At 41.9% G+C, this 15,044-nt stretch overlaps 2 protein-coding genes across 4 annotated transcripts in view; one reads left to right on the top strand and one right to left on the bottom strand.

Moving 5' to 3' along the window:
- Positions 1–10,881, top strand: sltm (SAFB-like, transcription modulator). The gene is made up of 19 exons (XM_046349339.1): positions 1–181; positions 1,715–1,802; positions 1,886–2,010; positions 2,213–2,240; positions 3,355–3,832; positions 4,448–4,491; positions 4,885–4,997; positions 5,252–5,401; positions 5,745–5,854; positions 5,942–6,093; positions 6,183–6,343; positions 6,430–6,569; positions 6,661–6,841; positions 7,058–7,182; positions 7,555–7,731; positions 7,929–8,273; positions 8,363–8,510; positions 8,631–8,791; positions 10,446–10,881. Exons 1-19 carry the CDS (start codon positions 47–49, stop codon positions 10,546–10,548), a joined length of 2,964 nt encoding a protein of 987 aa, XP_046205295.1. The 5' UTR covers positions 1–46; the 3' UTR covers positions 10,549–10,881.
- A 44-nt stretch (positions 10,882–10,925) lies between these two features.
- LOC124035728 (ubiquitin carboxyl-terminal hydrolase MINDY-2-like) overlaps positions 10,926–15,044 on the bottom strand; it is a 30,663-nt gene continuing 26,544 nt past the window's right edge. Inside the window, exons 9-10 of one of the 3 annotated variants that reach the window (XR_006838796.1) lie at positions 13,885–14,973; positions 10,926–13,605 (exon numbers count right to left, since the gene is read on the bottom strand). Coding sequence is in view for 2 of the 3 variants with exons in the window: in XM_046349340.1 (XP_046205296.1) it covers positions 14,800–14,973 (174 nt within the window). In the remaining variant the exon portion in view is untranslated. Of the gene's footprint in view, positions 14,974–15,044 lie in introns of all 3 variants that reach the window. The other 2 variants (XM_046349340.1, XM_046349341.1) reach the window with 2 other exon arrangements.

Below are 15,044 nucleotides of genomic sequence, written 5' to 3'. Positions count from 1 at the left end.
CCCTTCTGCACACACAATTTTATAACAACACATTCAGCGAGGTAAAATGGCGTCGGGTGCCATTTCAACGGAGTCAAAGAAAATAACAGATTTACGAGTTATAGATCTCAAATCTGAACTCAAGCGAAGGAATTTAGATGTCACAGGTGTGAAGAATGTTCTAATTGCCAGGCTGAAACAGGTAACGAGCTCAATTTATTTGTACATGGCGAACGCAAAGCTAACGGACGCTAGCTAATGTTAGCTACCAAACAGTTGTGGTACGAATTTGATTGAGTCCGTCCTCAACTGCTGCCAGCTAGTTTAGCTACTGGTTTGCTATCCAACATGTTATGGGATGAATGTCTATCTATGTACAGCTTGCTTTTTTCGTAGTTGCCAACTAAGATGTCTAGCCTGCTAGCTAACGTTACGGTTGGATGCTGTCTTGTTTTCCAACTGCGTGCTCGCGGCCTGGCTTTGCAGCGTCAGGTTGACATGGTAGCCCACCGTCCTGCATCGATGCAGTCAGTGTGGGGGCGTTGGTAACGAATGTTAGCTGGCCATGACATCTATCGCATTCAGCATGTGCATAACTACCTAGCAAGTTACATGTCTCCTTTAGAAAACTAGGTTGCTTTAAGCCCACAGCACATCCACACGTTAACTAACTAACTCGTTTCGCGAAATATCTTGATCAGAGTTAACTAACGTCTATAATAAAAAATTAAAACACTTATTTTTCACGGGCGCAGAATAAAACCAATGTAGACCTTACCGTGAAATGCTTACTTACAAACCTTAATAAACAAAGCACTTTTAATACGAATAAGAGTTAAGATACTACTTGAATATCCCCTATAGTAAATATTATGTAGTAGCTAAACCTATCAATGTTACATTGAGCTCGGTGAATGGAATATGAATGACGGTCATCAAATATGCTGTAATAGAAATAAGGCCATGCTCATAAAAAAATTAAAAATAATAATTGCCCTGCATCACCTTAAACTGCACCGTTAACCACTAAATTGGGGTTAGGCGTAGGGTTAGCTGCTATGTTTAAAATGAGATTTTAAGTTAAATTGTAGAAATAGGCGGGGCTTATGACTTTGTCTGTGGCAACTAGTGACAAACCGGTATGTAGGAATAAACCATGCTTATTCGGCAACTGCAATGTATTGAGCTGTTGTAGACTTCCGACTTGTCGTTGGCAGTAAGGTTAGTGCTATAAGGGATCCTTGGGATGTGAGTGATTTACATTGGCGGTGCGGAATATGCGTTTTTTTCTAAAGTTGTTTGTACATTTTTATTTAGACCGTTTTTGGACATAAGAGATAAAACTGTCCAGTTTGAGTGTTTGCAGCTTGTTCCATGGTGTCTATAATACTGTAATAAGCTCACATAGTTGTTGTCACAAACTCCAGTTGTCACTGACTAGTTGGATATTAATATCACAGCGGGCGAACAATTTCTGTACTCACAGCATTCATATAAATTCATTTTTATCAGGTTTATGCTTTAGCGGACCTGTTTTTTTTTTAGATCTGTCATTAAAACTCATGAATGCAGTTGTTTTGTGTTCTACTTGTAGCCCTGGTTGTCCTGAAAAGAAAATTGTAAAACACTTCATTGTGAGGCTAAATATAAGGGTGGGACATGCAGCTAAATTAATAGCAGATAAACGACTAGTAATTACAATAGTGTTTTATTTAAAAAAAAAAACCTTTCTCAGGCCATTGAGGAGGAAGGTGGAGATGCAGAGACAATTGAAATTCCACTCCCAGCAGACACGCCTAATAGAAAAAATGCAAAAGCTAAAGGTAATTTGACATTACTAATATTTAAATTAATGTTCAATATTTCTGTTTTCATTTTGATTGATATGACTCCATTATATCTTTAGGAAAGAAAGTGGACTCTGACACTGACAATCCAATGGAAGAGGAATCCTTCTCCAAGGAAGAGGAATACTTCTCCTTCTCCAAGGAAGATGAATCTCCTACCAAGGAAAACAAATCTTTTTCCAAGGTTAGTGTCACATGAATATGTTTATATTTGTGGTATGTTTGCGTTTACCCCACTCTCACAGTAGACTAGAGATTATTGGGTTCCCATACCCAGATCAGATAATACAAAATGCTGGTATTCAGATTGGTTAACCTGGTTTTAGTAAGGCAGTAGACTGAAACTGTCTTTGTGTATTTACCTTTCACATTTGTCTTTTTATCAGGAGGGAGACGAGGATGACATTGAAGAAGGTATGTTTGTTTTCACACCCTATTGAATAGATTACTTTTTTTGAGGGGGGGTTGCAGGTAGCCCCCTTTGCGTGAAGGTAAGAATCTGCTATGCCCCCTCTCTCCTTTATGCCTTCCATTTCTTTTTGTCTGCTGGCTGGATACTCAGCAAGCCTGTTTGTGGAGGACTTGCTTATTTTTGTCACAGTACTTTTTTGAAGGTGGGATGTTACCTACTCTTCCAGGCTTGAGATGCAATGGGGCTCCAACAACCATACAGACTGCATCGTACATTCTCTCAAGATAAAAAAGCTCAGGAATCAACAGGCTTCTTCAAGGTGAGGGAAAGGTATGCCGGAAGAAGTCAAGCTGAGTTAGAGGGAGATCCAGTGTGCGCTGATGATACCATGGGGGACTCCTGCCCATTGGGGCCCATCCTCCTGTAGCACCCAACTGCAGTACAGATGTCTCAGACGGAGAGAAGAAATCATCACTGAGATTGCTCAAAGACCAACCAGGACATGATGTACAGTCTTGAGGACACATTTGCTAAGGACTTGAGCCAGTCACTACAGTCACAAGGACAATTAAAGATGACATCTATTTTTTTTGTCAACAATCCCAAGTCACTTAATAAGACAGACTTTTAAGAGGGAAAGAAGACATGGGAGATGACCATAAAGACTATGATGGGAGAGCCCTCGGCAGTAGAACGGTCATCAAATGAGACTGAATTTGACCTCCATGGCTTTGGGCACAGATTTTTTGGGGGTTACGGAAGAAGTTGGACAGATGCTCTTTTCATTTCATTTGTTCAAATGCCCTCTCTTCAAACTGAATAACTGGAATGGAGCTACTAATGACAGGAGCATTGAAAAGTAACTTCACTGTACAGTACTCATAACTGTAAGGATCGCAAAAAGAAGTATTGGTGGTGAAAATGACATGAAGATTATTGAACCGCACCACCATTTTTCAATGAGGAATGTATGTTTTGTTGTTCCTGTGGTCTTCTACCCTTCGATGACCACTAATACTAAACTTGCTTTCTATTCTACTTTCTAGGTCAAGTAACAGACATGTCAATGTTAAACATTGTTTTTTTGCCATGTTTTATCCTTATTAAATCCCTCAGATGTAACTGATACAGATGATGGTACTCGCGAAAATTCTAAACCTCCACCCAGTGAGGACGTTGAGGCAGAAGCCGAGGCGGAGGCTGAACAAGTGGAGGAGATCGAAACTGAAGTTGCCGTCTCCGCTAAAGAAGACGAGGACGATAACATATCCGTCACACTCCAGAATGAAGATGCCATCACGCTGGATGTTGATGGTGATGACCTCCTGGAAACAGGTAAACATGTGAAACTTCCAGATTCAGAGGCAGACAAGGGCTGTGACGAGCCAGAGGCCTCTGCTGAGACGAGCCCCAAGGATGCCATGAAGATGGAAGTGGAAGGCCATAAAGATGGTAAGAAGGATGACGGGACGAAGGTTGACTCCTCTAAGAAGGAAAGCAGAGAGGCCTCGAAGAAAGCTGAAATGGGAGACAAAGACAAGGATTCTGGGAAGAAAGGCCCCTCGTCTACTGGGGCATCAGGTCAAGGAAAGAGGTTTGTCTTTCTAGCTATGTCAGTTCTTTAAGATACTACTACCAAGTTCCAGCTCACTGTGAACGCAGCATTGTGGGTAGCCTCAAGATTTTTATAACTTTTTTTCCTAATGAGAAATGTTCATTGATGTACCTAATGAGCCTCCCATTTGTTACTTTCATTTGGTTGTTTTTCTGAATTTGTGTCATTAACCAGGAGCTGAAAACAGATGTTACTTTCACCTTTCCAGCACGTTTGCCTTTTCCAGTTCCCACGTAGGGCTTTTTTAAAGGGGCAGTAGTCCCTGTGATGTCAGTTTGTCAGAAACATATGAAATGATTCGCTGTGAAGTCGAACGCAATACTGAAGATTTCATTGGTCCAGGGAGTAAATTGGCTGAGAACATGACGCATATCACCCGTGGAAAAGCAATGAAAAAGGCCATTATGGGAGTTTTGTCCAAATGCAAGCCTTGCCCGTGGGGATAAAAAAATAAATCCACACAGGAAAAAAGTGTTTTTCTTTTTTGACAAAAAAAAGTTGTTTGCCCTGGTGTGCGTCATATTCCGCAGGGGATTTCATATACTGGCACTCATCTCTTGTTTCTTTTTATTTGTTGTGAAATCTGCTTTGTAGTTCTTCAAAGGACAGAGATGGAAAGGCCACAAAAGATGACAAAGGTAAGCATTTTACAGCATACATTTCTCAAGACGTCACTACTAATGATCAGACTATGGTCAAGCATAGGTCTTTATGTAGTGCATGTAATCAATGTGCAGTATTGACTGGACAGCCAAAATGGCATTATTTTCTCAAGCGTCAGAACAAACAATTGATCTGTGAGTGCCGTATTACCCAGTTTTCTTCACATATCTAAAAAGTACATTTCTTTGGCATTTTAAAGGTGTCTGAAATTATTTCATTTTGTCAAAAGCACCTGAATTTAAACATTTAATTCTTACCGGTAAGTAATATTAGGCTCTTATAGATTAGTTTGTACAATGTGTAGACATTTTACATGTAAAAGCCTCTACAGTGCATGCATGTATGTTTTTAAAACAACCATATTTCAGGAAGTATCAGCAGTAGCAGTGCAAGCAGCTCCACTCGAAACATATGGGTGAGCGGCCTGTCCTCCAACACCAAAGCAGCTGATTTGAAAAATCTCTTTGGCAAATATGGGAAGGTAAGCCTAGTGCTTAAAACATCCGTAAATGATTTCTTGTGGTGGGGTCCTGGGGTTGGATGTTTCTTACTGTATGGGTGTCTTGGTTTGCTTTGACTTATTGGAGACAATTGACTGTTTTACTAAGGGAAAGGGGGATACCTAGTCAGTTGTAGAACTGAATGCATTAAACTGAAATGTCTTCCGCATTTAACCCAACCCTCTACAAGCAGCATGTAGTTGCTCCACCCCTAAACAAATTCCTCTCTCCGCAGGTTTTTAGTGCCAAAGTGGTTACTAATGCTCGCAGTCCTGGAGCCAAATGTTATGGCTTGGTGACAATGTCTTCCAGTACAGAGGTGGGAAGGTGCATCTCCCACCTGGACCGCACAGAACTCCACGGCCAGCAGATATCTGTTGAAAGGGTAAGCTGACAAACCGTTGTTTTGCACCTTGTTCAGCTAGAATGTTCAGAGAACGATTACAATTTTACAGTTCAGAATCTTTTCTCTGACTTCTATCTTTTGTGACGTCATAGAAACGTCAAGAGTTCTGAAGGTTTTAAGATGCCATTTTGAGAGTTTTCTGCAGAACAACTTTGGCTGACATTCTCTTCTGAGCCATTGAGCCAACATGCGTTCTGTCATTTTCGTTGTAGGGAGAAAAAAGGTTCATGGTCCTTTGTTCTTCAATTAATGAAATTTACATTGCTTCAGAATTGTGACGTAGCCTTTAAATACTGTGACGGAGTATTTGTTGTCTTTTCAGGTTAAAAGTGATCCCTTCAAGAAAGAACCTTCGAAGAAGGAATCAGATGACAAAACCAGCTCAATCAAATCAAGTGACAAACGTAGTGCATCGACAAGCAAGAATAGCAAGTAAGTGAGGAAGAAACACAATGTCTTTTTCAGAATGGGGAAATTTGAAATAAATGTGAATTTGTCTGCTCTTTTTTCCCCCTAAAGAACCCAGCCATCCTCCAAAAAAGAGGAGAAGAAGTCCGACAAGCCATCAGACAAAGACGGCAAGGATTCATCCAAGAAGCAGGAGTCTAAAAGCACAACATCCAGCTCAGGCCCAGATGCCTCCAAGAAAGATGATAAAAAGCATGGTGGAAGTATGTATGCTCCCTATCTCAGGTTCCTTTTTATGTATTGTGTTGATGGGTAGAGTAGTAAAAATGTACCTCTGTCCTGTATTGTGTAGGGACCAAGAGCCCTGGCAAGATGGTGGTAATTGATCATGCCAAAGGAGACCTCAACAAAGTGAGACCACCGTTCCGGAGGGGGAGATTTGACAAGCCGGGTTTCACCAACAACAACAACATGATGCAGCGGAGACCCAGATATTTCATGCCTCCCGAAGAGGTTTGTCGCAGTTTTTTTTCTATCCTGACAGTTTGATCATGGAACTTTATTTTCATATTTCACCTCTACATGCTTGTCTTTCCTAGATGGAGATGAATAGAGTTAGAGTTTTCCCCAACAAGGGAGGCAGCAAAGACATCCTCCCCTTTGAGAAGATGAAAGAGCAGAGGTTGCGTGAGCGTATGGTCCGGCTGGAGCGCGTCCGCAGGGCTGTGGAGCTTCGCAGGTCAGCCTGAAACTCCTACTGTAATTGTTCTACCCTGTATTACTGTAAGGATGCTGGGTACTAATGTTTCTGTGACTTCCTGTCCCGTCAGGCGGCGTGAGATAGCGGAGCGGGAACGCCGGGAGCGTGAGCGTATCAGTCTGATAAGGGAGCGGGAGGAGAGAGAGAACCTGCTCCGGGAACGCCAGAGGCTTGAGGTGGAGAGGCAGAAACTGGAGAGGGAGCGCATGGAGAGGGAAAGGCTGGAGAGGGAAAGGATCCGCATAGAGCAGGTGCTTGGACTCAAATCATTAAGGATGTTTAGTCTTCAAGGCTGTACCTTAGTTGATTGTTGTAAAAAAAACGACAGGAAGAAGGTGAGTTGTTTACCCATTGTTCATTCTGGTGCTCTTTCAAAGGCTCTTAGGAGCATTTTTGAGCAGCTAATTGTGAGCAAACCATTTAGTGGATTGATGATGTAATGCTGATTTTATATCTCTGTAATGCAGGAGCGGCGAAAAGAGGCGGAGCGTATGGCTCGTGAGCGGGAGGAGCTGAGGAGGCAGCAGGAGCAGCTTCGCTACGAGCAGGAGAAGAGAAACAACTTGAAGAGAGGCCGCGATGTGGACCACAGGTACACAAGGCCACACTGTAGTTGGGGATGGGATGTTTGTCCGGGGTTTGCTCTGTGTAGTTGAGGCTCTACTTGTGGACAAACAGATTCCACCATTATGTCCATGAAGTTGCAGGATAGGTTACAGAGCAGCTTGTGCAGTGCTGCTTTGTCGTCGTCACCCCCCCCACAGACTTGTGTCCCATACTATCCTGGTCTGTCTGCATCCCACGGCAGACAGGGATGCTTGGTCTCAGACATGAGCAGTAGATGTCAATTTGACCATCAAGTGAAAGATACATTTTGGTGTCATATCTGATCAAGCTCAAAAAGTGGCATTCCACACCAGTTTACTTGTCGCCCAGTTAAAACATTCTCCATTGAATGTTTCAGCCGGAGGAATGATCCCTACTGGAATGGCAACAAGAAGATCCAGCCCGAGTCCGAGGGCCGTGTCAACCAGGGCTCAGACTACAACCGCCAGCAGAACCGCTTTACTGAGTTCAGCCCCCGGGAGAGAGGCAGAGGCTTCCCTGAGGCTGCAGCCGTTGAGCCCAACACCATTGAGAGGTAGGCCCTCTTTGATAAGCTCTCTTATTTATATAGTGTTTTTATATTTATATAGTGCAAATAAAGCAACCTGAACCTAAACTGGCAAAGAGCAAGCTACACACAGCCCACATAGCAGTTTCATGTCTATCCCCCTCCAGTAACAGTCAGCTCTTGACAGAATCTGACAATCCATTTTGGGTGTGGGGGGTTTTCAGACGTAACCGCTTCAACAGTGAGCCTGAGGCCAAGAAGTCCCGCCCCGCTGCTCGCAGGGACAGCTCTGGGTTTGAGCGCTACCCCAAGAACTTTGAGACTGTCCGCAGGGCCGAGCCTCCTCCAACTCCACGCGCAGACATCCGTGACACAGACCGCAGAGAGATCCGAGACAGGGACGAGCGCCGGGCCGCACCCATGCCGGAGCGGCCAGCAGGGGGCAGAGCACCCATGTCTGGCATGTCTCATACCAGCCGCTCCCCCAGAGGCACCGGGCACGCTACTCATACTGGGCATGCAGGATGGAAGAATGACGGCGGAATGAGTGCACCTAAAGGGGACATACGGTCAGAATGGATAGATGCCTAGTGTGCTTGTTTAAGTTTGTAGACTATGACCTTTTTGTTGTAATCGTCCTGTCTCTGTGGTTATGTAGTGGAGCTGTGCGTACCGGAGGTATGCGGCCAGAGCGTTCAGGCAGAGATGGCCAGGGGCCTGCTCTCAGAGGAGGCTCCTCAGTTAGCCGAGGAAGATCCAACTTCAGTGGCCGGGATGGAGGAAGACCCATGGTCATGGCAGACCAGGTCAGCACCTCACAAATCCCCCATATCTAAATCTACACATTCAATACCCTCTATTTCCTCTATTTTAGTTACATTTCAGATAGGGAATTCATAACTACAATCTCTCCTTTCTCTACCCAGCATTTCAGCTCTAGCCGCCAGGTGGTGGTGGAGCGGCATGGCCGGGACCAGCCGGCCCCGAGGAAGGAGTGGCATGGTGGAGCTGGATCCCAGGGAGGGGGCTTCCCAGACAGCCGCAGGATGGGAGACAGCCGTGGCAGCATGATGGCCCCACACTCAAGGTATTCACTGCCGTTGCATTAAGACTGTACTTTTCCCTTTATCCAGATTACAACCTCTCACTTTTAGTTCATTGAAATTGGAACCTTTTTTTGTAAATATCACCCTTTCTGAAAAGAGCTTTGCAAAGCTGGTTGCAATTCCAGTTTCATCCCCCAGAAAAGACAGAACAAATATGGTTAAACTCAAATATACTAATTGATTTTAAAAAACATATGTTAAGAATATTATGAATAGGAAAGGTGGAGTTATGTCACATAAATAACACATATGTGGAATTGTTAGCTCTATCTAAAATTACAACCAACTGATTGGTGCATTACTGCAAAAATGGAGGCGGAAGGGGGAGAAGGGGAGCTTGTTAGTCTGGCCTTTATTAAAGACAAAAATTAGAGAGAAATTGTCATGAATAGAAAAATATACCAGTTTTATTTGAGGACCAAAATGTTGACCATGGCACCATAACAGGTTGCAAAATACTTGAAGATATTTCTGATGTGCTGATTCCATGGCACATGGTTTATAAACTGATACTCAAAACGAAAAAAAATTATATTCAAAACTTTTTATATTTAAATTATTATACAATATTCTTGCCACCAATAGAAAAATGTTATGTATATTGGGCATACAACCAATTTGACCACTTATTCTGGTATTGCTCCTGTGTAGCCTGTTTCTCGCCACAGGATCAGGAGTGGTTAAACAGTCAACATTGTTCCAAAATGAGCCCTACAAATAGCACTGTTGGGTGATCAGGAAAGCCATAATCAACAAAAATATATTTTTAATATCCCATTTTAGAAAGGTTTGAGAATCTGTGTAGGACATCACAGAACAGCTGAAAAATAAACGGCACAAGGAAATCAAGAGCAGGTGGTCTATGGAGATAGGAGTGGTGGATTTAATCTGTAATAGTTGTGGCTGAAATGAATCATGTGTACTGGACTTGTCTGAGCACTATGAATTAGACTTGGATGACATCCATGTTTCCATGCTGGGATATGCTGTAATACACGGAACACAAGGAGTGCTATTTTCAAACCCCACTGCACCTCTGGAATATTCCATAAAGAATGCTAACTAAATACAACATTGAACATTTTATACAGTCTCTGAAGGACAGACATCCCAGCTCAAAGTTATACAAGTAACTAAAAATGCTCAAGTTTGCTGCATCCACAAAGCAAATATTAGACAGCAAGGCTCTTGATCCAGGAGGGGGATTATCTGCTGTTACCAAGCAAAGCTTGGTTTTGAAAGAGGCTAACGAGCAAACCAAATGCACAACTACAGAGCATTTAGCACATTTTATACATAAGATAACTAGATCACCTGGCATGTGCTACACAAGTGAGTGACTCAAAAGGCTCCAGTCTCTTATGTGCTTGTAAACAAACACTGTGACTGGGGACTACCAGTACGCTTCATGACAGGTGAAATGACCACGTGCTCCTAACTGATTGCACAAGTTGACTGTAGGTATTTACTTAAAGTAGATTCAAATTCAACATTATTAGCCATGGGTTTTCCAAATACCCCAGTAAACTAAGAAAAATGTACAAAATTCCAACGAATCCAAATGTGATATGTATGAAAGTATTCATTCCTGTATGCGACACTGTTTCAGGCAGAAATGTATTTTTGTTTCTCCAGCCACTCTTCCTCTGCAATGAACAGAATCGTGCAGATCACCAACAGTTCCATGTCCAGTGTTGGTGGATTCAAGCCCTTCAAAGGAGCACCCCGACGGTTCTAACTGCCTCTCCCCAGATCAGCTTAAGCTTGTTTTTCAAGAGGCTGGTTTCTAGCCATAAGGTCAATTATAGAAATGTTTTGTTCTGTATAGGTTACCTCAATGTATGGTTTCTTAAAAGTTGTGCTGTGACATAAACAACCCTGTGCACATAATGTTCAACTTACCTTTTAGAATAGAATTGTACAGCTTTAGTTATTTGTAAGTTGACATTAACTCCTCTTCCCCTAACTGAAACTGTCAAATGTAAGCAGATCAATGTATTCTTTCACCATTTTTAGTAATGCCCCTGGTGCTTCTGAAGGTTATTAAAATATAAATTTTGTCTTCGCTCCTCCATTTGACTCATGAATTGCACATACAAGACATCACACATTGAATGGTTGTGAAAAGAGAACATAAGTTTTATTGTCCATGTACTTTAATAATCAGGCTGAATGTCCCTCGTCTAAGGCATTTTGTTACAGAAGAAACACCATCTACATTTTGCAACGGTACTGTGATAGGCTATACATTATTTGGTCATATGTATATGAACCTTCCATTACGAGGATTGACCTTTTCATATTCACAAGGTGTTAAACATAAGTGAAAATATTAACATAATACATTGAAATTATACTCCACTGAATGTCATTAAGCAATTGTTGCATTACATGAATCAGAATAACATTGGGATTATTACAATTGCATTTAAATCAACATGGGGGATTGTGCTCATGAAACTACTAGGGAAATAACCATTTTCTCCACTGTCAAAATAGTCAAATTAACTTTTAAAATCCATTCCCTCTAGATGACCAACCAGTGGCATTTTTATTAGTGTGAAAAGCTACAAATCAATTCTGTCCTTAACAGGTTTACAGCTACCTGATGTTCAAGTTGCATCAACACAGTACTTTAAACCGAAATATTTAACCAGCCCTTTCATACCTTTTGTCAAAGGAGCATTTCATATTCAACTGACTTTTGTAGCAATTCCAGACAGTATTCAATTTTTACAAGGTACCCAAAGAACAATAGCACTTGTACAATTTCTAATTCTGTATAAAATGAGGTATTTTCTCTCTTAGGTTGCGTTTACACAGGCAGACCAATTCTGATCTTTTATCTCGAATATGCCTGTCCGAACGCAGCCTATAGTGCATATCAATGTAACAGTGCAAAACCAATTACAATGACTATATGTTCAAGGACTACCTTGTACAGTATTTACCTCCCAAGCACTATAACAAGGCTTACACATCTTCACTTGAGACATTCCACAAACAAGATCCTTATCAATTATTTTCAAGAACATTGAAGCTATAACACAAAACAATATCTAGATACTGGTAAATGACCTCAAAAGCAAGCTTACGCACAATCCGTTTTTTTTAAAGTGTGTGTGAGGCATCCGTGAGAAATCTTGTTGCTCCCCCAAAAACCTCAAAGTAATTAGATAAAGTGGCCCTTTGAGGTTCTCATAATACTCAGTACTAGTTGCCTTTTGAACGTCGTTACAAATGGGTTGAGGCCATTGGGAAGGTTGACCACATTAACAAGTATAATTCAAGCTGCAGTGTGACGGTAACTTTAAAATGGATGTTATTTTACGGAAGAAACAAGAATATGGATTGTGGTCCTTCACCCAACCTTTCACAAAATCACTAGTCAATAATGTAAGGGACATACTGTAGCATACCATAAAACAGGAAGGACACGCACGCTTCAACATAGGTGTTTCTCTTTTAAGTCCTCTATTCAATCAGATTACTTTTTGTAGTCATTGTGAATAAACGCAGCAGCAGTTTAATTCACTTTCTAATAGCAGCCTTGAATTCCATTACAAATGGCAAACCTATTCTAGTGTAAAGTCAGTGAATTCCTTCGACGAGATAGGCCCGAGAGAAGCTCAGAAACACATCGTGTTATGCCATTTCTGAGAGGGAATTACATCCATGAACATAACTAGCAATAATTATGAACAGCCTAATAATATGAAGTTGACCTAGTTAGATACCATGTGTTGAAATAATTTGTTACTGATACGTGGTTACACATTTACATTACAACACAGTATATTAAATACTTTACAATGGTATATATGAATCATTGCTGTTGCCAAGGCAGCTAATACACTAACAATTTACAAAAGACACTCAAGGATATGTCCCTTCAGAGAAGGCCTGAGAGTATTTCTGATGTCTAGTTTTACATGTACAGATTGTCTCATTCTGGTAATACACCTGTTTCCGTTTATTCTTATAAAATATATTGTAAATGTTGTAAGGCATTTTCTATACAGAGTAAGTGTGGCCTCGTGAGGACCGTATAGACAGGCTGAGCTAACCCCAGTACTCAAGTCCAGCCTGCAGATAAGCCTTACTACCGGTTAGTCAGGTAGCCTACTCCTACAAGATGCAGCCAGTCGCCAGGCAAAAATAAATACTAAGTACTGGACTTGTCCTTGAAGGCTGGGGTTGTCCATTTCTGGACAATGAGAACAAAATGTAACAGCCAAAAATAGGAGACCCCTTAACTAGCAGCACTGCGAGGAGTCTCCCCTATAACTGTGTTTCAAGGTCTGACGTACAACACAAGGCTTGAGTCAAGGCATCCAGCTGGAATGTGTAGATAGAAAACAGTAAATCTCTCAGGAGGCAGTACCATAGTAGGACAATGGCACAAACTACTAGCTAGCTCTGTCATAAATGTGCATTAGGTATGTACACAATGTATATCATTTTGTCTGAAAGTCAGATGTTGTAGGAGCACATGGATTCAAACATGGCTACAGTAGAAAATCCTACATCCATAACTCAACCAGGTCATGAGGCTTCCCATATTGACAACATCTGTGTCAGCTTTTTACGGCGTGACCAACAGTTTAACTGCCGGCAAATCTGTGTGACATTGGGCACTTCAGATTATTAGTGTAGGATACTACTATTGCTCTGCCTCCACAGCCAATAACCAGCCAAGTCTCTCAGGGACAGCGTAAGAGTGAGCGACAGTAGTCAGATTAGGTGCACCGTCCTGTGTTTCCATGGTTCTGTCTGTGTGATTGTCCAGACTTTACTAGATGTGAATCATATAAAGCAAATATGAGACATTAAATACATGGCATATCTTTCAATCCAACTGCTCACACATCGGAAAACATTTTTGTTGTTAAGGTTATTTCCAAATTGAAATTAAGAGCATAAATCAATGCAGCCAAGCATATCAGCCATGCATATACACTGTAGACACCAATAGCATACACACCAGAATTCAACACGGCCATACTCTGGTAAGGCCAATCTGGATAGGGCGAGTCTTAAATGGAAGATGAGGGTTGGTAGAGACGGCACTTACCAGAGTATGGCACTGACTTCCAGGCCTCTCAGGAAGAACAGGGATGTGGGTAGTGATGGAGAGATAAACAAAAGGCTCATCACAACAGGGTCTTACATTCATTTCTAACCTGCAAAAACAAATTAATCCCTTTCAATTTATGTATATACCAAAATAAAATAGTTCTCTAAAATACTCTCACACACATGCATACAAACACACATGCAAACACGCACACACACACTTAAAGTAGTAGTTTGGCATCCATTAACGTGGCGAAGAGACAGGAGTGCTTAGATATTACACTCACTGATGTCACCATCACCTCATCTCTATCCCAATTAGACTCTGAACAAACTCTTGATTATCTCCAATTGGAAGAAGCTAAATGAACCCCACAAATCAATAGCTAGGTTATGTGTTTTCAGTGAAAAGTATAACGCTCAAAAACGGAACTGAATCAAAGCAGGCATATCTACACATGTGCAGTAAAAAAAAAAAATAGCTTATCAACTGCAATGAAAATGAATGAAAATTGTTTCCTTGAAAAAAGTTGGTGCCATGAGAGGAGATATTTCAGATTCTGAATTCTTTCCCTCCCAGCATCCTGTTTCTGGGATTTTTCTCATTTTGCTATAAAAATCACCCCCATTAACCTGAACCCCAGATCACAAATATAGTGCACTGTGCGACTTGTAACAAAGTTTGGCCAACTGTACGAAAGATTAGTGGTAGCTGTCATAGCTTCCCTTACTCAGTAGTCCGGGCCCACTGAGGGTAGAGGATGGCAGGCACCAGTGGCTTGGGAACGGCAACGCCTCACTGTCTCATCGCTCTTCAAAAAAAGGGGCTGTGCGTAGGGTGTCAGGTCAATGTGAAAAATTCTGCCCCCCCTCTTTCTCTTTGTCTCTCACACAAACACACAACCATCCTCTGTTACAATAAAACACATTTGTCTTTATCCTTGGGCTCTTTTTTGGGTTTGCGCTCCCCGGCAGAGGGCTGCTTCCCTGGGGTGGGTGTGGTTCCAGCTGCTGTTGATGATGCTGCTGCTGATGCTGCTGCTGCTGCTTCTGCTCTGTCTGCTTCGTCACTGCCCTCTGCTGGCTGCTGCACAACAGAGACAGGATGGAACAGGAGAGTCAACCATAATACCTACCTGTGGCTCATTCAAGCGGATG

This window comes from Oncorhynchus gorbuscha, linkage group LG05 (genome assembly GCF_021184085.1).
Source record: "Oncorhynchus gorbuscha isolate QuinsamMale2020 ecotype Even-year linkage group LG05, OgorEven_v1.0, whole genome shotgun sequence".
Classification (NCBI taxonomy): Eukaryota; Metazoa; Chordata; class Actinopteri; order Salmoniformes; family Salmonidae; genus Oncorhynchus; species Oncorhynchus gorbuscha.
This window is presented reverse-complemented; position numbering and strand designations above follow the sequence as displayed.